This window comes from Ovis canadensis, chromosome 2 (genome assembly GCF_042477335.2).
Source record: "Ovis canadensis isolate MfBH-ARS-UI-01 breed Bighorn chromosome 2, ARS-UI_OviCan_v2, whole genome shotgun sequence".
In the NCBI taxonomy this organism is placed as follows: Eukaryota; Metazoa; Chordata; class Mammalia; order Artiodactyla; family Bovidae; genus Ovis; species Ovis canadensis.
Genome location: NC_091246.1, coordinates 244,647,259 through 244,668,090, shown reverse-complemented (window position 1 = coordinate 244,668,090; position 20,832 = coordinate 244,647,259). Strand labels below are relative to the sequence as shown.

The following is a 20,832-nucleotide window of genomic DNA, read 5'->3' as shown; positions in this document are numbered from 1 at the left end:
GGTCACTGCCGGGGCCTCCTATTTGGTCTCCCTGCCTCCCGCCCAGCCCCACTGGAGCTCATCTGGTACAGCAGAGCAGAAGGGATTAATCTTTCTTAAGCACTTCTTGTCTCTCTCCCGCTCAGAAATCTTCAGTGGCTCCCCAGTGCCCCCCAGACACGTTGGATCTCTTTGGCTTGGCAGTCAGTCTCTTACAGTGTGACCGGAGGCCCGCTGCCCATGTCTCCTCTATACTGACTGGGTTGCAGCCAAGCAGGCCCCTACTCATCGAGCAATCCCACACCTCCTGGGTTGTGCTGGTGACTACAGAAATGACAAAGGAGTACGATTCCTTAATGTAGGCAACAAAATGTGTTAAGCACCTGCCACGTGCCAGGCCCTGTGCTAAGCTCAGGAGACACAGAGGTGAACAAAAGTCTCCGCTCTCCCGGAGCTGACATCCTTACCGGAGGGAGACAGTCAATAAACAAACACAGTGAAGTTAAGTGCGGCGTGAAATCAGTGCTAAGGAGAGAAGAGGGTGAGGAGGCAGTGGGTGACAGTTACGGAGCACGTGCATGTGTGTGTGGTGTCAGGTAGATGGGGTGAGGAAGTGTCACTGATAGGGTGACATCTGAACTCTGAGTCAAGTCAGTGAGTGAGCCACGTGAGTGTCTGCCGAATGAGGAGGAAGGCTGGGTGTGTTGGGGGGAGGGGCAAGAAGGCCTGCGGGGTCACAGTAGAGGTCATGTCACATAGGCTATGAGTAAGACCCTGGAATTTTTTTAAAAAAATCACTATTCTGCTGGGTGAAGAACCGGCTGTAGGGGGCAAGGGTGGAAATGTGGGGATCGGTGAGGAGAGGTGGCAGTGGTGTGAGCCAGGGTGGTTGCAGCAGCTCATGAGGAGAGCTAGATCCTGGATGGATTTATTTTTCGAAGCATTAATTTTATTATTTGGCTACGTCAGGTCCTAGTTGTGGCATGCAGGATCTCTAGTTGGGGCACAGAAGAAACTCTCAACTGCAGCATGTAGGATCTAGTTCCCTGACCAGGGATCGAATCCAGGGACCCTTAATTGGGAGCACGGACTCTTAGCCACTGGACCACCAAGGAAGTCCTGGCTGTATTTTGAAGGCTGAGTGGACAGGATTTGCTGGTGGACTGGATGAGAGGTGGAAGAGAAAGTGAGGAGGCAACGAGGGCTCCAAGGCATTGAATGGAGCACCTAAAAGGATGAGGTTGCCATTTACTGAAACGGGATCACTGTGGGAGGAGCAGGTTTTGGAGGGAAGATCAGAAGCCTGGTTTTCCTGTTAACTTTGGGATGTTTATATGGCATCCAAGCGAAAATGCCAAGGGAGGAGGCAGCTGAATGTTCAAGCTGGAGTTGGAGTTCCAGAAAGAGGTGGGTGCAGAGACTTAACCTCGGGTATTCAAAACCAGGGACTGCCTGAGACACTAGGTCCTTGACTCTAGAGTAGAAGCAGGCTGAGGATTTTTAAGAGTATGGTCTCTTGGCCACATGGGCACTTGGCCCGCAGGTGGTGTGAAATGAAATAATGTAGATGCCTAGCAGAAAGTTGGCATCCATACACGGCAGCCCCTCTGACCCCACCTCTGCTGATCTGAAGCAGATCCTCAAACTTGGGTGGAAAGCACTGGACAGATAAGCCTTCCACATTCTAGTCCAGAAAATGCACCTGAGTTCTAGATGTCTTGGGTGCATCCCAAGCCCCCATCAAAACACAATTCTATAACCTCTCTCAGTCAGGCATTCCAGTGCACCCAGGAACAGAAAATACACAGGCCATGGAGTAAACAACTTGGGTTCCAATCCTGTTGAGGCACCTGTGAGACTCTCACCAAATGAATTAACCTCTTTAAGACTCGGTTTCCTCATCTGTGAAATGGGAATGATAATGCAGTTACCTCAGGAGTTTGGACCAGCTTTTGTCTACAAGTGGTCGTGATTACAGATGTTAGAATCCGGGAGGTGGATGCAAGGTGGAGGGTTGGGGGAAGAAGTGGACAGCGGCTCACGGCCCGCCTGCCTCGCGTCCCCTCTGCAGGACATGGTGACCTACTTCTTGAACCTGAGCCAGGCGAACGCGCTGGGGGCGCCACGCTGGGAGCTCGAGTACCGGGTGACCGAGGCCTACGGGGTGCCGGATGCAGGCGCCCGCTCCATGCACGCGGCGCTGGGCCGCATCGCCAGCGACCAGGGCGCGCTACAGCGCTACTACGTCTACAACTCGGTCAGTTACGACACGCGGGCCTGCGACGAGGCGTGCCGCGCCGAACACGTGTGCGCGCTGCGCGAGGTGGCCTTCGACCGGTACGCCGCCTGCCTGCGCGGCCCCGGCGTCGCGCCCGCGCCCTGCCTCGCGCTCCTGCCCGCGGCGCTGCTGGGCCTGCGCGCGCTGCTCGTGTCCTGACCTTGGGGGACCAACGGCCTACGCGCTTGGTAAAATGGAGGCAGCATCAGCCCTGAGAGCTGGACTCTTCCACCCTTTCCCTTCCCCGCGACAGCAGAATGAACTGGGACTGGGCAGACGATCAGGAAATGAAGCCCCGAAGGTCCCACCAGGAGCACATTTCTTTCACGTTTCATGTTTTATCCAAAACACTCTGTGCTCGTCATGCATGTTATTAATTTATAAATCATGTTTATAAAACTCCCTTGCCCCGTTATTGAAAGTCCTCCCTTCCTCCTATTCGGATAATCCGAGTAAAATGAGATGCTAGGAAGATGGGCCTGGCTGACCCAGTGCCCTCCGTCTCCCCTGGCACGTGGCCCGGCCTCGAGGTATCCAGTCAGGGATCGGATCGGGCTTTGGCGTTTGGTTTTGCAGCAGTGCGGACGTGAGACAAGGCAGTTCTAACCCGGGCGCTCATCTGCGGGCCATATTCTCCGCCTTGGGCCTCCAGGGTAAAACAAGCCTGCTACACTGCACCTGGGACTGTGCGTCTTCGGGCCTAGCGGTTCTCGGGGCCCTCTGGGCTCAGCTGGGCCTGGAGGGGGCGGGGCGGGGAACCCCTAAGCAGCTTGCCGGGCCAGAGAGCACTGAGACCGCGGGTGCCCCAGCCGCGGGGTCTCCGGGCCTCGCTCCTCCCCGGACGGGGCGGGACAGGGAAGTCCCGCCCGGCGGTCCGGTCCTGGGCGGCCCCGAGGGCTGTGCACGCCTCCTTCCTGCCACTGCGCATCTGGGCGGGTTGCGACCCTGGGCCGGGAGGGCGGGCCTGAGCCCAAATAGAGGGAGAGGCTCGCGGGTCATGCCCTGGTCGCCCCGCGCCGTGCTCTTAAGGGACCTAGTCCTTGGAATATTGGGCACCCTCGCCTTCCTGATCGACCTGGGCGCCGATTTGTGGGCCGCGAGCCAGTATGTGCTCAGCGGTCGCTACCTGTGGGCCGCGCTGGTGCTGGCGCTGTTGGGCCTCGCCTCGGTAGCGCTGCAGCTCTTCAGCTGGATCTGGCTGCGCTCCGACGTCTCCAGCCCGCTCGCGCAGAAGCCCCCTGGCCGGCACCTGGCGCTGTTGCATCTCCTCCAGCTGGGTTACCTGTACAGGTGAGCGCCCCGCCCCTGGGGAGCGAGAAGGGGGAACGGAGGTCACGTCACCTCCTGCTGCTGGGCTGACTCTGGGACACGAGGGCGCGGAGAGGAGAGGACTGCGACCCAGGAGAGGAAACTAAGTCCCTGCTAGTTTAGAGGGCGCCCCTCCCACCAGGTGAACTCCTGGCCTCTGATGGAGGAAAATTCCGGCTGACGGCCCTCAGAGCTCATCACTCGAGCTTCCTGGCACAAGTGAAGAAACGGGGACCCAGAGAGGAAACTGAGGCACACGACTTGGAGTCAGGCCCTTTGGGATCCACTTCTGGCCTTACCACCTGTGGCCTCCTTCCAGGCTTTTTCAGAGCCTCAGTTCCCTCCTCTGTTAAAAGCAGGTTGTCATCCGGAGGTGGGTGTGGCGAGAAACCCGTCGTGAAGGGCGCAGCGCCTGGCCGGGGCGGACTCTATTCTAATGGCAACGGGACCCAGCAGTTCTTTTTTAGCTGTGGTTGGAGCCTTGGGCAAGTCACTTGACCCCCCTCCAGATCTCAGTTTACTCAGTGTTCCAGAGGCTCCCAGTGTAAGGACTTAATGGAATGAGACCTGTGAATTGCCCCCGTGCAGGGTGAGCAGCAGCGTCAGCTCACTTCATGATCAGCTAGCTGGGTCGCCTGGCAGTTTGAGCAGCCCTGACCCCCAGAGCAGCACTTGGTCCCTCACGGCCAGTGTCCCCACCTTATCTTCCCCAGCTGCCTTCTCTTTTTTTTAATTTTATTTTATTTAGTTATTTTTTTATTTTTTTAGTTTTTATTTTTTTAGTTTTTTAGTTTTTAAATTTTAAAATCTTTAATTCTTACATGTGTTCCCAAACATGAACCCCCCTCCCACCTCCCTCCCCATAACATCTCTCTGGGTCATCCCCAAGCACCAGCCCCAAGCATGCTGCATCCTGCGTCAGACATAGACTGGCGATTCAATTCTTACATGATAGTGTACATGTTAGAATGTCATTCTCCCCCAGCTGCCTTCTCCATGAGCACTTGCTCCCCACCCCAGCCCCTCACCCCCAGGGCCAAGCAAGAGGGCAGAGATGGGGCCTGACTCATGTATGTTCCTGGAGCCAGGCAGGGCTGGGCGCAGGGGTTGTGGGGGTGGGGGGAGCCTACAAAATCTGTGTGTGGGCTGTGCTGCTTTTCAGAAGTGGCAGGATCATCTGGAGAGGGGGAAAGTGAAACGAAGGGGTCAGAGTCATGCGACAAAGTCAGGATGTCCAGATCTTGCCTTGAGTCTCCAGGAGTGGGCGAGAGGAGCTTTGAATGTTGCAGTTTCGCCTGAGGGACTGGCCGGGCATCAATAACACCCCTGATGAACACGAAGGGGCACAGATATTACAGTCCTGGCAGCCTGCAATGAGCCCTGAATCGATAACTGCATCATGCGTCTTCTATTTTTGCTGAGCATGAGTTGGACAGACTGTATTGAGCTTTACTTGAGAAAACAGGGTCTCTGTTCCAGCCTGTGACTAGGCCGAGGCCTCTGCCAGGGCACTGAGGAACAACCCCCAACCTGGGCATGCCTGTCCGTTCTCTTAGCATGTTGTCAAGACCATCCAGGGGAAGTGAGGCTAAATGTCTAATGAATGAATTCGAAGTGAGTGAGTGGGTTCACCTCCTAAGAGCCAACTGAGATCAGTTCTGGGCAGGCGAGATCCTGGTGCATCCTCCACCTCCCTCAGGCCAGTGTGTCACTCAGGTCTGCCCGTCCAACCTCTGGACCCTCTCTCTCATTTAAAAATTTTTTATTTATTTTTGGCTGTGCTGGGCCTTCCTTGATATGTGGGTTTTCTCTAGTTGCAGTGAGCAGGGGCTGCTCTTTGTTGCGGTGCACAACCCTCTCATTGCGGTGGCGTCTCTTGTTGTGGAGCACGGGCTCTAGGCAAACAGGCTTCAGTAGTTGCAGGGCGTGGGCTTAGTTGCCCCAGGGCATATGGCATCTTCCCTCGGACCAGGGGTCGAACCTGTATCCCCTGCATTGGCAGGCGGATTCTTAGCCACTGGACCACCAGGGAAGACCTCTCTGGACCCTCTTAACTCTGCCCCGTCTTTGCTCCCATCACTCTGGGCAGGCCTTTCCAATGGATCCCTGGGTGCTCTTTCTATAGCACAGTAGGACCTGTCTCATCTGTGCTCAGAAGCTCTCCACAGCTCCCCTTCCCCACAGGATCCTAAGAAATTCTTCAGTTCAGTTCAGTTCAGTCGCTCAGTCGTGTCTGACTCTTTGTGACCCAATGAATCTGCAGCACGCCAGGCCTCCCTGTCCATCACCAACTCCCGGAGTTTACCCAAACTCATGTCCATCGAGTTGGTAATGCCATCCAGCCATCTCATCCTCTGATGTCCCCTTCTCCTCCTGCCCCCAATCCATCCCAGCATCAGAGTCTTTTCCAATGAGAAAATCTTAGGCTTGCTGAAATTTGAGAACAATCACTTTAGGCGCTTTCATGCATCTTTCAAATTCAGACAGCTTGGCGTCCAAATCCTGTTTCCACTGCTCATTCGCTCTTTGGTCCTGTTTCCCCATCTATAAAACAGGGATGTTGTAAAGGAGGAAATGGGACAAGGTTAGTGATGAGCTTGGAATGGTGGCTACTGCAGGAGCAGCAGCAGTAATCTATCCCCATTTCACAGATGAAGAAACAAGTTCAGTGAGGTTAAGTCGCTTGCCCAAGGTCCCATTGCGTGTACGTGACAAGCCAGGATTGGAGCCTGTCTGCATCTGTTCAGTGGGGAGAGAAGGAAGAATGCCACTGGATGCTAACCAGGCCCCTTGGGGCATCGCGTGTGCTGCCTAGGTGTGTGCAGGGGCTGCAGCAGGGGCTGCTGGTGTGGCGGCAGGAGGTCCCCTCTGAGTTTGACGTGGCCTACGCCGACTTCCTCTCCCTGGACATCAGCATGCTGCGACTCTTCGAGACCTTCCTGGAGACGACACCGCAGCTCACCCTGGTGCTGGCCATCATACTGCAGAGCGGCAGCGCTGAGTACTACCAGTGTAAGTGTCAGGCCCAAGGCCAGCCACCGCTGCCCACCACTCCCTGACACCCCCCCGCACCTTCATGCCTTGGGAAAGTTGCCCACAAACGGCAGAAAGGTTTTCTCTTTTTCATAAAGGCTGTTTAGAAAATAGGGGAATGTCCTTTAGAGAGGCAGGTCTGGGTTCCAATCCAAAGTCATGCTCCAGCCTTGAGTTTGGACAAAGAGGACTCTATCTCTCTGAGCTATTATTCTCATCTGTAAAATGGACATAGTTGATGATCCTTCCTCATAAGGTGAAAGAAAAGTTTTTAAGTGAAGTGATGCATAGAAGGCCTAGTGCCTAATAAGTCTACAGTATTTTTACTATTTTTACTAGTTTGAACATAACAGATAATGTGTGCTGGTGCCTAATGTCTAATAGGAAATCAGTTAATCAACAGAGAAATTATTGAGCACCTTTGTACACTTAAGCCTCTATGGAGCACCTCTGTGCCTGTCCGTGTGTTAGACACACCACAGTGAATAAGCAGACAGACACAGCCCCTGGCCTGCCAGGACCACAGACTATAAAGCATGCAGTTACAGTAAAGCCAGTGGAGGGATCTGAAAAGGAAGAAAGCAGGTGGCTTCGTAAACCACAGGAGAGGTTTGTGCAATGAGCAGCTTTGAGAGGGTTTTTAGGGAAGTGAGTTGCCCAAGGTCACATGCCAGCTGGCCGCCGAGTTAGGACTCCAGCTCACATCTGATTCAGGATCCCCACTTTCCCGTCTCCACCCTCGCACACCTGCTGCTGCACATGGCACAGCCTCCCTAGGAGCCAGTCCCGGCCCTGCCACCGCTCGCTGCGGGGCTTGGAGAGTCTTTCCCGCTCTGGCCTCAGTTTCCACGGTCGTGCAAGCTGGGGAGTTGGACTCCATCTTCAAGGGCCCTTTCCGTTTGCTCATCCAGTTCTGCAATATTAATTGGGGAAAAACAAAACAGTACTAGCAGCTGTCACCATTGAGCCCCTGCTGTTGGTCAGCACGGTGCAAAGCGCCACGTCGTCGTCGTTACACTCACAGCACCCTCTATCTCCACTTTACACGTGAGGAAAGAGGCTGAAAGGTGACGTGATTCTCCCTGGGACGCACAGCACTCATTGGGCACATACCGTCAGCCCTGTCTGTGGATTCTGCTCCCGCAGATTCCGAGGGCCACCCCTATTACCCCATTTTATATTAGAGACTTGAGCGCCGGTGGATTTGGGGAACCAATCCCCTGTGGATTCTGAGGGATGGCTGTGTTTTTGTCTGTTTGAGACCAGTGGGTATCCAGGACCAGGGCTAAGTGGAGACCATCTGCCCTGTGTGTTTGGACAGGTGGGGATGGGAAACTGAGGGAAGAAGTGGATTTTCCCAACTTTTGTTTAGCGAACATTTCTTCAGCTGATGTTATATGCCAGCTACTAGGCTGCTGAGGGATCCCCGGGGGACAAAATCTGTTTTCTACCCTGAAGGAGCTCAGAGATAAGGAAAGAAGACTCCAGACAGAGGTGGGGTGTTATAGGACCTGCACGGCAGAGATGGGTGGGATGGTGTCAGGATGGGTGACTCTAGGGGATAGTCAAGCCAGAACTTGCAGGGTAAGGAGGAGTAGGCCAGAGGAAATAGGGATGGGTCTCCCTAATAAGCAAGGGCACAGCTTGTCAGGTCAGAGAATGCGGCATGTGGGGCAGCTGGAGGAACATCAGGCAGGCAGAGACCCTGAGGGTAGGTAGTTAGAGAGGCCACAGAGCTGATTCCAGGCTGGGAGTGGGTTCCCGACCCACAGCAGGTTCCCAGAGAACATCTGTTGACTGAATGAGGTAGGAAGGCGGCCAGGGAGGAAGCTCTGAGGTAGGAAGGCGGCCAGGGAGGAAGCTGTCTAGAGATGCTTCCAGCCCTCCTTGGAGGGCCTGGTGCTTCTAGTCTAGAATGGGCAACCAGGAGGTGGGAGGCGGATGTCTTGGAAAATCAAAACCAGGGCCTGGTCCGAGGGTGGAAGGGAGGAGGGTATGGGCTGTTCCAGCCACGTAGCAGGGACATCCCTTCTGGCCCCCAGGAGGTGGCTTCAGCTAGAGGCTTGTCGTCATCCTGTGGGATTTCCTACTTCCCTTTCTGAGATTAAGAAAAGGGGAACTGGATTGCTGGGGTTCCGATTCAAGAAAGGCATGGACTCTTCAAGGAAAGGAAGGTTCGGAATGTGCTCAGGGTGGGGCCGAGGCCCAGGGGGTACTTGATGCTGGGCGGCAGTGCTGATGAGAGTGTTAAGTCACACAGTCTCATCCTTGAAAAATGTAACAGGGGTAGCACTTGAAAGGTTTGTGGTAAAGGACAGACTCCATGTGGATGGGAGCTCTGGTAGGGTTGTGTGAACTTACTGTGCTCCAGCTGTACTTTTCAACAAACTGGGAGCTCTAATACCCACCGCAGCGTGGCTACAAGCCCTCCGCAGTGCCCACCACCTTGGGGGAGCGCCTGCAGGCTGCCCGCAGGGCTCACCTGTCCACTCTTCTCCACAGGGGTCAGCATCTGTACGTCCTTTGTGGGCATCTCGTGGGCGCTGCTCGACTACCACCGGGCCCTGCGCACTTGCCTCCCCGCCAAGCCTCTCCTGGGAGTGGGCGCCTCCGTGATCTACTTCCTGTGGAACCTGCTGCTGCTGTGGCCCCGGGTGCTGGTCGTGGCCCTCTTCTCAGCCCTCTTCCCCCGCTACGTGGCCCTGCACTTCTTGGGCCTGTGGCTGGTGTTCCTCTTCTGGGTCTGGCTGCAGGGCACGGACTTCATGCCAGGGCCCCACTCTGAGTGGCTGTACCGGGCGACTGTGGCCACCATCCTGTATTTCTCCTGGTTTAACGTGGCTGAGGGCCACACCCGAGGCCGTGCCACCATCCACCTGGTGTTCCTGCTGAATGACAGCCTTCTCCTGGTGGTGGCCTGGGCGACTCAGAGTGCCTGGCTGCCCAGCGGGCGCCTGCTGCAGAGCCTGCTGCCTGCGGCCGGCGTCTGCTTCCTTCTGGGGCTGGCTCTGCGGCTGGCCTACTACTGCTGGCTGCACCCTAGCCGCCGCTGGGAGCCTGACCAGGTGGACGGGACCTGGGGTCTCCGCTCCCTTGAGGAACGTCAGCTCCTGCAGAACAGACGCATGGCCCACCTGGCTAAGAACTTTTTCCCCAAGCCGAGAAATGAAGCTGTTTTGCCATGGAAGGGAGAGGTGAATGGTGTCCTTTGAGGCAGGGTCAGACCCAGCCAGGGAGACTTGAGGCCAGATGGAATCGGTTAATAGAATGAAGATAAGCTACTAATGCTGCTATGGGCCTTGATTCACTCAATGAGCCCTTGATGCCTGATCTGTGCCAGGTACTGGAGACGAGTTAAGACAGAGGTCCGCCATCAAGGAGGAGAACTAGATGAGAAGGGCTGGGCCCTGTTGGGTCGAGGGCCCCAGTTATGTATGAAACACTTTGGGAGGAAAGAAGAGACCCTCCACTGCACTCTTCCCCCACCCACATACGCCAGAGCATCCCAGTGTTGGCATTTCTACCTCCTTGGCCACCTCTGAAATAACTGGTGGAGGTGCTCTTTCACCCTTGGTTGCCCTGCCCAGGGCTGAAAGGCCCCAGAACCTCCAGGATATATTCTTTGGAATTGTCCCCCTCCAGTCATTCAGTTCATTCAGCAGATGTTTACCAAAGGCCTCTTACGTGCCAGGAGAATCATTCTGTTCTTTGCAGATCAGCTGCCATTTGTTTCAGCCCCTACCCTCTCCAACTACCCGAGAGCAGGCTTTCATGCTAGAAGCCAGGGATGCCCAGCTGCCTGGAGTGCAGCTGGCCCAGCCTCTGCCCCCGCTCTCAAGGGGCGACCTTTCAGCCAGGTGCCTTGTGAACCTGTGGTCTGGGCCATGGCTCAGCCTGTTGAGTATTTTTTTATTCTTCAGGCGGTGTTATTTTCTACCTCAGAGTCTGTGCGGGAGGAAGAGGTGTGTGTTTCTGTGTCTCTCTGAGAGACACGTGTATGTTGTTTTTGTTGAACAGTGTTATTAGATTATTATTAAAACCTCATGGTATCTTCCAGCCTAATTGTGTCATTGAATCTACTGCCAAGTTCAAAGCTGCCTGGGAAAAAGGGGTCAGGGACACATAATCCACCGCTCAAAGATGGTAAAGCCCCTGGAGCCAGAGAAGAGGGCTGGCTGAGCTAAGACTTCTCCATCTCGTCTTCTGAGCATCGAGAGCTGGTGAGCCAGTGTGGGGATGACCATTCAGGTGAGCATCAGAACCCAGATCTGGGCTGACTGCAGTGTGTGCTCTTAACCAGCTCTGCTGCTGAGCCTGGAGGAGTAGCCACAACACTTGGTACCAGGAAGTGAATACAGGAGTGCCGATGCACAAAGGCCTTTTTGCTGGGAGCTCAGTGGGAGTGTGGGAGTGATGACAGGGGATGTGGATACGGGCTGTGGTTTCGGGGAGGTGGAACTTTTTGCTGTTCTGGGAGGTCTGTGGTTTGGAGAAACAAGGAGCAGGAAAAGGGTGCTGGAGACAGAAGGAAAGGTTCATCACCACCGGGAGGGGACCCAGGAGAGTCTATTATTCATTCATCTGGTGGAGACATAATAAACAGTCTATCAGACAGTGTTAAGTGCTCAAAGAAAAAGAAGGTAGGGGAAGTGTGTGTGTTAGGGGTGGGAGTTATTGACATAATTTTATATAGAATGGCTGGCAAGGCCTCCCTGAGAAAGTGATGAGCCCTCAAGGAGGTGAGGGTGCACGTGTGCTTTATCCTGGATGCCAGGGCAGCGGTGCCTGGATGAAGGAGGGCTTCTAGCAGTCATGTTGGCCTGGGGCCAAGGCTGACAGAGATGAGGGCTGGGAGCAGAGAGGCTGTGGGAAGATGATGCTGGTGCTTTTTATACACACAGAATGGTAGAGGCAGAAAGCATCTCCAGGATCACTCAGTTCAGTGATTTCCAGACATTTGAATTTCATGAACCAGTAAAATGGCCAACATGTTTGCCAAGTTAATTTTAATAAAAAAGGGTAGTCAGGACCTCTCTGGTGGTCCTGTGGCTGACTCCGTGCTCCCAAAGCAGAGGGCCTGCCTGGGTTCGGTCTGTGGTCAAGGAACTAGACCCCACACGCCGCAACTGAGAGTTTACATGCCACAGTGAAAACTGAAGATCCCTCATGCTGCAACTAAGACCTGGCGCAGCCAAATAAATAAGAAACAATAAAATATTTTAAAAGTACTATGTATTAGTATATATGTGTATGTATATATATATATAAAAGGGCAGTAAAAACTACCACCATCTATTATCTATCACCTTATGAAAGGATATTTAACTTCAAAAGACAACCATTCAATTGAATATATTTAAACATACACACAAAAGCAAAATTGTTTTTCTTCTCTATTCAGAGGGACTATCAAGGGTTGAGACCTCAGGAGGGCAGGCCTGACCTTTAGAAATCCCTGGTCTTAGTGACCAACCTATCGCAAACATAAGAGGTTCTTAAGGAGTCCACTCAAATGAATACTTGCTATCAATTATACTTCAGTAAAATAGAAATACTTCCTACATTTACTTTTCTCTACTTCTTCCTGTGATATGTGGAAGACTAGGCTCAGGGGAGATCATCTTGGCTAAGCTCTCATCTACATAGACTCCCTTTAGATGAAACTCTCAAATGAGGATAATAGGCCTGTAGCTTAAAAAGCTGTGGAACTGAGTGGTTTCATTTGTAAGTAAGTACAGAATCAAGAATTTTAAAAAGATGACAGCGATATTACTTGCAATTAAAAATTTCTTTCAAAGACTTCTGTTTTTTTTAAAATGTTAAGAACCTTATTTTTGAAGAATAAAGAAACTCTTGATTTGTTCATTTTAACTTGCCACTGGAAAGATTCTTGAGAAATGTGCAGATATTACACCTTTTGGAAGAGGAGATTTTTGCTCTCTGGGCTCAAAAGGTAATTGATACTCTGATGTACTTCGGAGCAATGAACAAGTTTACTTCAACTACACAGTGTGGCTCAGCTCAAAATATGCACCTTCTGAGCAAAAGATTTAATGCCCCAGTATACAAGAAAACCTCCTCTTCTCTGGGGGAATTTATTTGGGGAAAAATATAGTCTGACATGGATGGTATTTGGAAGCTAGAATCTAATTCTAATCTTATTTGGAATAAAAGGCAAAAGGACTCGTTTTCCAGACCAATGAAAAGTCCGACTCAAATCTAAAAAAATGAAAAGCGAAAAAATTAGCTAATGTAACATGAAAACAAGCCAATCAAACAGTTTGATATCAATTTGTCGGCTTTATTGCTTTTGCATTTTAAGCTCAGCACAGCAAGGTATTGATTTCTTAGTAATTAAATTTCAGCACATTTGACAGCAAATGAAATCTCTTGGCATTCCAGTCCTAAACTTTGAAAAGCAATATTTTTCGAAAGAATTGAGAAAAACTTTCCCTTGAAAATTATTTAAAAATTTTTATTTTCTCATTTATCTGTACTGAACGGCTAGTTTTTTGTGGGTTTTTTTTTGGTGAAATTAATGATGAAGTTATTAAGAGGGTGCCATCTTTCTAATGAGCTCTGCGTATTTTTTTTGAAGCCTGATTCAGGAGCCTACTCAGCTAGGCAACTGGGTTGATCCTACCCAGAAAAGACACAGGAGCAAACCATATAGAAAATAAAAACTTTATTTTTTCAAGTTTATAAGATAGTTCCCATTACATATAACATTATGGTCAAGGACTCGACAGCCACAAATGCCCGCAGTCACATAAATATATCCAATCAATGCCTTTTCCTGATAAACGAGGCACCTGAAGTCCAGAGGGTCATGTTTTGAGTAGAAGTCGTCCTTAATGGGATGGCTCCCATCAGTGCATTAGGAACTAGCCAAGTAACCTTGTGTGCTAGAGCTCTCTGACTCGGGAGAGGAAGGGACAGGGCCTGCTGATCAGAGGTGGGCCAGAATTAGATGTTGTCTCATGGTTATCTTAAGATATTTCAAAATCTAAGAATTTCGATTTGGCTTCTACAGCTTGAGTATTTGGGGAGTTTCAACTTTTGACTGAAACGGGAAACTGATTTAGTGATGAGAAACAGAAGCTTGGCTTAAGAGGGGTCCTAATGCCCCCTTCTGCAGGAGCAAGGAGAGGAAGGCCAGAAGCTCACCACCCCATGGTTTCAGCCATCACTCCCCCAGGGAGAGGGAGTGTGCGGCTCCACCCCTTAACCCCTCTCCCCCTTGGTTCAGTGGCACTGACACCCATTCAAGGCAGTGAACATTGAGAAGCTCCATATGCTGCAGCTGGAGTTGGCCCATCAGATTCTGCTTGGATCTTTAACGCGAACAAGTTTGTGTAAACTGCGAACAAGCTGTGGCACAAAGTCTCCTGGGACTCTAGGTTTGCTTCCCCCAGTTGCAGAGCAGAAGACAGAAATAACCCAAACCAAATAAAAGCCCCACTAGGCATCTAGATCTGGAGCAGGCATCCACTCTCCCGGCCACCACCTGGTGCCCCAGGGGCACCAAACAGGGTGATGCTAAGGCACAGTCAGTTTTACATTCGAAAGGAAAACCACCTCTTAGACCCAGGACACGGCTGACAATTCCAGATCCCTTACTAGAGATGGCCCAGCTCTCGCCATGAAACGTGCAGACCCATCTTATAGAACCCACGGTGCCCAGCTGGGAAAGGGACTCATCGGGTGGGGACTCTTTCTAGTAGAGGGCTTCCCCCTAAATGAGAAGGACCCATAGTGTCCTTTGGACCTCAGCCTCCTAGAGCTTGCTGTGCAGCCCACTTGCTTTCCTCTCTGGATCTCTGTGCTGTGGAGGAAACCAGGTTTACTGAAGAGCACTGGGTTTCCTGGATGATTCATTTTGGCAAAGAGGAGCCAGGAAGCTCCCATTTTCTGTCTGCCCTCTGAACAACCAGAAAAGAGCAAAGACGGCACTGCCCAGGGAGCGTCCTCACCTCTCTTAGCCAGTTTCAAGTTCCTTTTGTAAAGACCTAAGCTGTGCAGTCAGAGCAGGAGGGAAAAGGCCATCGAAAAAGGAGTCCCAAGTCATACTCTAGGAACAAAGAGCTCCCAGCAGGCAAGCAGAGGAAAGTGTGTGAGTGTGTGTGCGTGTGTACTTGCGTGCATGATGCGCGGACCGCTCTGCAGTCTCACCAGCCTGAAGCACAGCACCAACCGGGTGGCCTATGTGCAGGGCAAGAAACCAACAGCTCTACTGGCAGGATGGGGTGGGCGTGGAGGGGCCTGGAAGTAAGGATCCACCATGCACCCTAGAGCACGCTAAGATCAAGTATCAAGCAAGACAGAGCAGCATCTGGGCAGCTATGGTGAACTCGGACCAAGCAGGTCTGCCTCAGGCTATATATCCTCCCCCGTCCAAAGGAAACAGGCCGAAGAGGCAGCTTGGTGATGAGCACTGATTTGAGCTCCTCTCCAAACACCTCTTCCCTACGACTGAGTTACGAAGCACTCTCTCAGTCCGTTCTGAAGGAATGTGTACACCAGCCTTCCTCTGGGTGATCTGGCATTAGAGGGAATCTGGCCCCTTTTGTGCTGGGAGCATCCCCAAGTGGATACGCTGAACCTCTGAGTGTAAGCAGTGATGGCTGTGGTTGGTCAAGGATGCCACCTGCTAAGGACCCAGACTGCACCTCTCTGAGGTACTTATAATCACCTCTCTCCATGCAGCCTGGGAGAGGCTAAACTTCCTGAGCTCTAAGGAAGTTTATGCGGCCTGAGCACGTGCCCAGGCTGCTCATGGAGGGTGGGGCATCCACAAATACAGCTGGACTGAAGGTTGTGACTCATGTCTGGGCACCCACCCAACTTCCCAGAGGTCAGGCTGGGAGATGTTCCTGCATTTGGCCCATGGTTGAGTTTTCAGGCATGGCGTAGGGGATCTACAACCTCATTTAAATCAGGTGAGTTTTTCTGGCTTTCGAGTTTCCCATTTTAGAAAGGGACTTGAGAAGTGGGAAGCGGATCCCATGGGAAAACTGGGCTTTGATCACAGCCATTTGGTCTTCAGTTTCAGGCCGAGACCTGGGTACATGCCCAGGACACCACTCACAGGGCTTAAAGGATTCAGAGCATGAAGTCAAATCCCTTAGTAGTTTTGGCCAAAATGCGGTTATGGGCCTTTACTCAGACTTGATTTGACTACTTGGGTCCAAAGCCTGGGGACTGGCCAGAGCTGTGTGTGGGGGTGGATATGAGGTGCAGAGGGTGGACTAGCCTGGCACTGATGACTAAGAAGGGGGAGGCCCGGTGGGGATGGCCTCTGCTGGGGAAGGGCGCTTCTCTGCAGGAGGAAAAGTTGGAATCTTCCTGTTTCAAGGGCCAAAGAAGTGGAAATTCCTAAGAAGCCTTAGGTCTTCTCTCCAGTTTGAAGGTAAGCCCTCGTTAGCTTTGACGAAGAGTCAAGCTGAAGGCTGAAAATTTACTAAGAAGAGTTTCTAGGGTTGTGCCATTTGGTCAAAAAGGGAGAGGGATTGGGAAGGGGACTAAGGCTTCTAGGATGGGAAATAGCAAAGTCTAAAATTAATCAGTGTCCCAGGTCCTACAGTTTAGCCAACCAGGAGGTGGAAGAGTGGGAAGGAGCCCAGCCTCGCAAGCAGACCACTGGGGCAGCTAAGGAGGTGCTACTGTCACAGAGAGGTATCTCAGACATTTCAGTTATGATTTTCCAAGGAAAATTTACACAACCCTTTCTTGCTAGAAAAAGAAAGGGAGAGGGGAATCTGCTTCAGAGAGACCAGACCCTTACCTATAAAAATAACATATACATTCACTGGGAGTATGTTCTACAGCTAAGGAGATTACAAAGACTGCAAGAGATGTTATTATAAACGTCTGCTGCGTTTATCCTATCACCACAAGTTAACAGCAGTTCTCAATCTGGTCATGGATGCAGAGTGCAACTCTGCCCCAAGGATTTCCTTTTCTTTTTCTTCATTTTTCTGAAACAAAATAAACAAACAAACAAAAAACCAGAAGAATTAAAAGCACTGTAGCTGTGGTGAGTCTATTGTTCTCTCAATCCAACTATCTCCCGCTCCTGTGCGAGGATGAACACGGGGCTGCAGCTCACGCATAGCAAAATCAGCTTCATCTCTTGCAGCTGTTGGTTTTGATTGTGTTCTCGCCAGCATTCCATGGAGAAAGAGAGAGAGAATTCCCAGTTGGTTCCGGTCTCCGGCTCCCTTCAAGGAGTGAAAAGGAGCTCATGGGGAAGGCTCTTCATTCCAGTTTTTAGAGAAAATCAAGCTCCAAAGCCTGGTGGAGGGACACCAGGTCTCCGTGGTTTGTGATCCTCCAGAAGGGCATGTTGTGCTGGAAGGGGAGCAGGGGTAACTGGTTAACTCAACTTCTTCTGGGAGCTCACATTCATCCATACCCCTTCCTCCACAGACCTCTCCGCAAAGTGCTTGGAACCCTCCCTACTGCCACCCACACTGTAAGGCCATTATACTGATCAAATATGTATAGGGACTTTATACATATGCGCTTCCCCTGTGGCACAGCGGTCAGGGATCCACCCGCCAATGTGGGAGACGCGGGCTTGATCCCAGTGTCGGGAAGATACTCTGGAGTAGGAAATGGCAACCCACTCCAATATCCTTACTTGGAAAATTCCATGGACAGAGGAGTCTGGCGGGCTGCATGCAGTCCGTGGCTTGCAAAGAGCTGGACATGAGTGAGCGACTGCGCATGCACGTAAGGACTTCGTATACACTTAACATATGTGAGCGATTTTAATTAGGTTTCAGCAGTAACTCTGTGCTTTGAGATATACTTGTTCTAGATACTATGTAGGATACTCAGATCAACTAAGATGACCCATGTAAGAAATCAGCATTAATATAATATTATTTTGTAATATTACATTTTCACATAGATCCTGGAATGTGAAGTCAAGCGGGCCTTAGGAAGGAAGCATCACTATGAACAAAGCTAGTGGAGATGATGGAATTCCAGTTGAGCTATTTCAAATCCTAAAAGATGATGCTGTGAAAGTGCTGCACTCAATATGCCAGCAAATTTGGAAAACTCAGCAGTGGCCACAGGACTGGAAAAGGTCAGTTTTCATTCCAATCCCAAAGAAAGGCAATGCCAAAGAATGCTCAAACTACCACACAATTGCACTCATCTCACACGCTAGTAAAGTAATGCTCAAAATTCTCCAAGCCAGGCTTCCGCAATATATGAACCATGAACTTCCAGATGTTCAAGCTGGTTTTAGAAAAGGCAGAAGAACCAGAGATCAAATTGTCAACATCTGCTGGATCATTGAGAAAGCAAAAGAGTTCCAGAAAAAAACATCTATTTCTGCTTTATTGACTATGCCAAAGCCTCTGACTGTGTGGATCACAATAAACTGGAAAATTCTGAAAGAGATGGGAATCCCAGACCACCTGACCTGCCTGTTGAGAAACCTGTATGCATGTCAGGAAGCAACGGTTAGAACAGGACATGGAACAACAGACTGGTTCCAAATAGGAAAAAGGAGTACATCAAGGCTATATATTGTCACCCTGCTTATTTAACTTATATGCAGAGTATATCATGAGAAACGCTGGGCTGGAAGAAGCACAAGCTGGAATCAAGATTGCTAGGAGAAATATCAATAACCTCAGATATGCAGATAACACCATCCTTATGGCAGAAAGTGAAGAAGAACTAAAAAGCCTCTTGATGAAAGTAAAAGAGGAGAGTGAAAAAGTTGGCTTAAAACTCAACATTCAGAAAACGAAGATCATGGCATCCGGTCCCATCACTTCATGGGAAATAGATGGGAAAACAGTGGAAACAGTGGCTGACTTTATTTTTCTAGGCTCCAGAATCACTGCAGATGGCGATTGCAGCCATGAAATTAAAAGACGCTTACTCCCTGGAAGAAAAGTTACGACCAACCTAGACAGCATATTAAAAAGCAGAGACATCACTTTGCCATCAAAGGTCTGTCTAGTCAAGGCTATGGTTTTTCCAGTGGTCATGTATGGATGTGAGAGTTGGACTGTGAAGAAAGCTGAATGCTAAAGAATTGATGCTTTTCAACTGTGGTGTTGGAGAAGACTCTTGAGAGTCCCTTGGACTGCAAGGAGATACAACCCGTCTATCCTAAAGGAGATCAGTCCTGGGTGTTCATTGGAAGGACTGATGTTGAAGCTGAAACTCTAATACTTTGGCCACCTGATGCAAAGAGCTGACTCATCTGAAAAGACTCTGATGCTGGCAAAGATTAAGGGCAGGAGGAGAAGGGGATGACAGAGGATGATATGGTTGGATGGCATCATCGACTCAATGGACACGAGTTTGGGTGGACTCTGGAAGTTGGTGACAGGGAGGCCTGGCGTGCTGCAGTTCATGGGGTCGCAAAAAATTGGACACGACTGAGCGACTGAACTGAACATTTTCTTACAAATAGTCTATTTTCTATTAGGTGCAGAGCTGCAGGCCCAAATCTTGTTCATGACCAAGATGCACAACATAGAGATCAAGGAAATAATAGTCCAGGTTCGATGCATGATATAGGATGCTTGGGGCTGGTGCATTGGGATGACCCAGAGGGATGGTATGGGGCAGGAGGTGGGAGGAGGGGGTTCAGGATGGGGAACACGTGTATACCCGTGGCGGATTCATGTTGATGTATGGCAAAACCAATACAATATTGAAAAGTAATTAGCCTCCAATTAAAATAAGTAAATTTATATTTTAAAAAAAGGAAATAATAATCCCACTATCTTAGGTGATCAGTCATGTACAGAATACTGTGTGCCATTCTGGAAGCCACATTTTAAAGAAAAGCTTTGAAAAACGTGAGTTGTGGAAAACATGTTCTATCAAGTCGATGGAGGTTAGCTTTACTAATCATCTTGTTCACACTGGTTGCAAGTGACCTGGAATATTGAAAGCCCCGAGAACACAGTTCTTTAAGCATGGAGCTCAGTGCTTTTTCAAGCCTACTGCTCACATATAGTATTTTTAAAGGTCTTTAATATACAGAAGAGGAGGGCTTCCCTGGTGTCCAGTGGTTAAGAATCTATCTTCCAATGCGATCCCTGGTGAGGGAACTAAGATCCCAAATGCTCCAATTACTGAAGCCTGTGCCCTCTAGAGCCTGTGCTCAGCAATTAAGAGAAGCCTATGTATCGCACCTACATAGAAGCCCTTGCACACTTCAACAAAAATACCCACCACAGCCGAAAAAGAAGAAAAAGAAAAAAGAGAGGAAGACGACTTGTGCTCAGCAGTAAGAGATTAAGACCAGGAAGCAAAGGAGAAATGTTACGTTCAATGAAAGGAGGAACATTCTAAGAACCTGAACGACTCCACAGTGGAACAGGATACCTGAGAAGCAGTTTCCTCATCCTCAGGTATACTCAAGCAAGGACTTGACAGAAAGTCTGGCAAAGAAGCTGCAGAAGAGATCCCTCACAGGGAGGAGACTGACCTGGATGGAGCTCTAAGACATTTGCCACTGGCTATAGCCTACGGCATCTACTTGGAGACATGAAGTCTGATAATACTTGAGTTGTTATCTTCCCCATTCCCTTCTTTAGACCAAGAAGCAGCAGCACCTACATCCACTAGTGAGTTCCCCAGAGGGCAACAAGCACTTTAAAATTAAAGTTTTGGAGATAACATATGAAAAAAAAAACAAAAACAAACCCTTGAAGAAAGTCCTTGAATTGCTATCTAGAGTGGCAAATGAAACCATAATTAGGTATTAATGCCACTGACTACCAATTCATTAACAGCTGCCGAAGGTTTGTGTGTTAGCTAGATGGAAAAAAATCAGGGCAGATGGTTCTAGCTGGCAACCCAGTGCCTCCATGTCTAAGAAACTGCTGGAAGAAAACTGAGGTGGAGAGGGAAAGAACTTCTGTAGGTCCATTTAGCAGATGTAGACTCTCAAAGAGAGTAAGTAAGCTGTCCAAAGTCACAGAGCTAATAAATGGGTGCAATGAGATGTGAACATATCTTCATAGCCAAGACTTTTTCATCTGCTGTTCCCCGTATTAAAAAGGGATGACCTGGAGTTGGGAGTGCTTAGCAAGGAGGTTAACATCGGGATAATTTTTCCAGGGCTCAGGAGCAGGCAGGACTTTCTCTAAACAATTCCCAGTTGATTGCACTGGTTTTTTGAGAATCCAAACCCTAGGAAAGTCTGAATGATTGGTCTTTTTGGTAGTGGAGTCTCACCCTCTTGAGAA

General features: G+C 50.2%; 3 protein-coding genes across 6 annotated transcripts in view; 2 read left to right on the top strand and 1 right to left on the bottom strand.

Annotated features, from left to right (window-relative positions):
* The window catches only part of SMPDL3B (sphingomyelin phosphodiesterase acid like 3B), a 31,693-nt gene extending 29,037 nt beyond the window's left edge, over window positions 1-2,656 (top strand). Inside the window, exon 8 of the mRNA XM_069578876.1 lies at window positions 2,051-2,656. Coding sequence (XP_069434977.1) covers window positions 2,051-2,416 — 366 coding nt within the window. The 3' untranslated portion in view covers window positions 2,417-2,656. The remainder of the gene's footprint in view (window positions 1-2,050) is intronic.
* Window positions 2,657-2,821: 165 nt separating this feature from the next.
* XKR8 (XK related 8) lies at window positions 2,822-10,654 on the top strand. Its single transcript, XM_069578877.1, has 3 exons — window positions 2,822-3,547; window positions 6,381-6,577; window positions 9,101-10,654. The coding sequence occupies exons 1-3, from the start codon at window positions 3,255-3,257 to the stop codon at window positions 9,808-9,810; spliced, it is 1,200 nt and encodes a 399-aa protein (XP_069434978.1). The 5' UTR covers window positions 2,822-3,254; the 3' UTR covers window positions 9,811-10,654.
* A 2,614-nt stretch (window positions 10,655-13,268) lies between these two features.
* EYA3 (EYA transcriptional coactivator and phosphatase 3) overlaps window positions 13,269-20,832 on the bottom strand; it is a 96,822-nt gene continuing 89,258 nt past the window's right edge. For all 4 annotated transcript variants that reach the window (XM_069578872.1, XM_069578873.1, XM_069578874.1 and 1 more), the window contains one exon: window positions 13,269-16,948. In XM_069578872.1, the coding sequence (XP_069434973.1) occupies window positions 16,868-16,948 (81 nt within the window). In that variant the 3' untranslated portion in view covers window positions 13,269-16,867. The remainder of the gene's footprint in view (window positions 16,949-20,832) is intronic.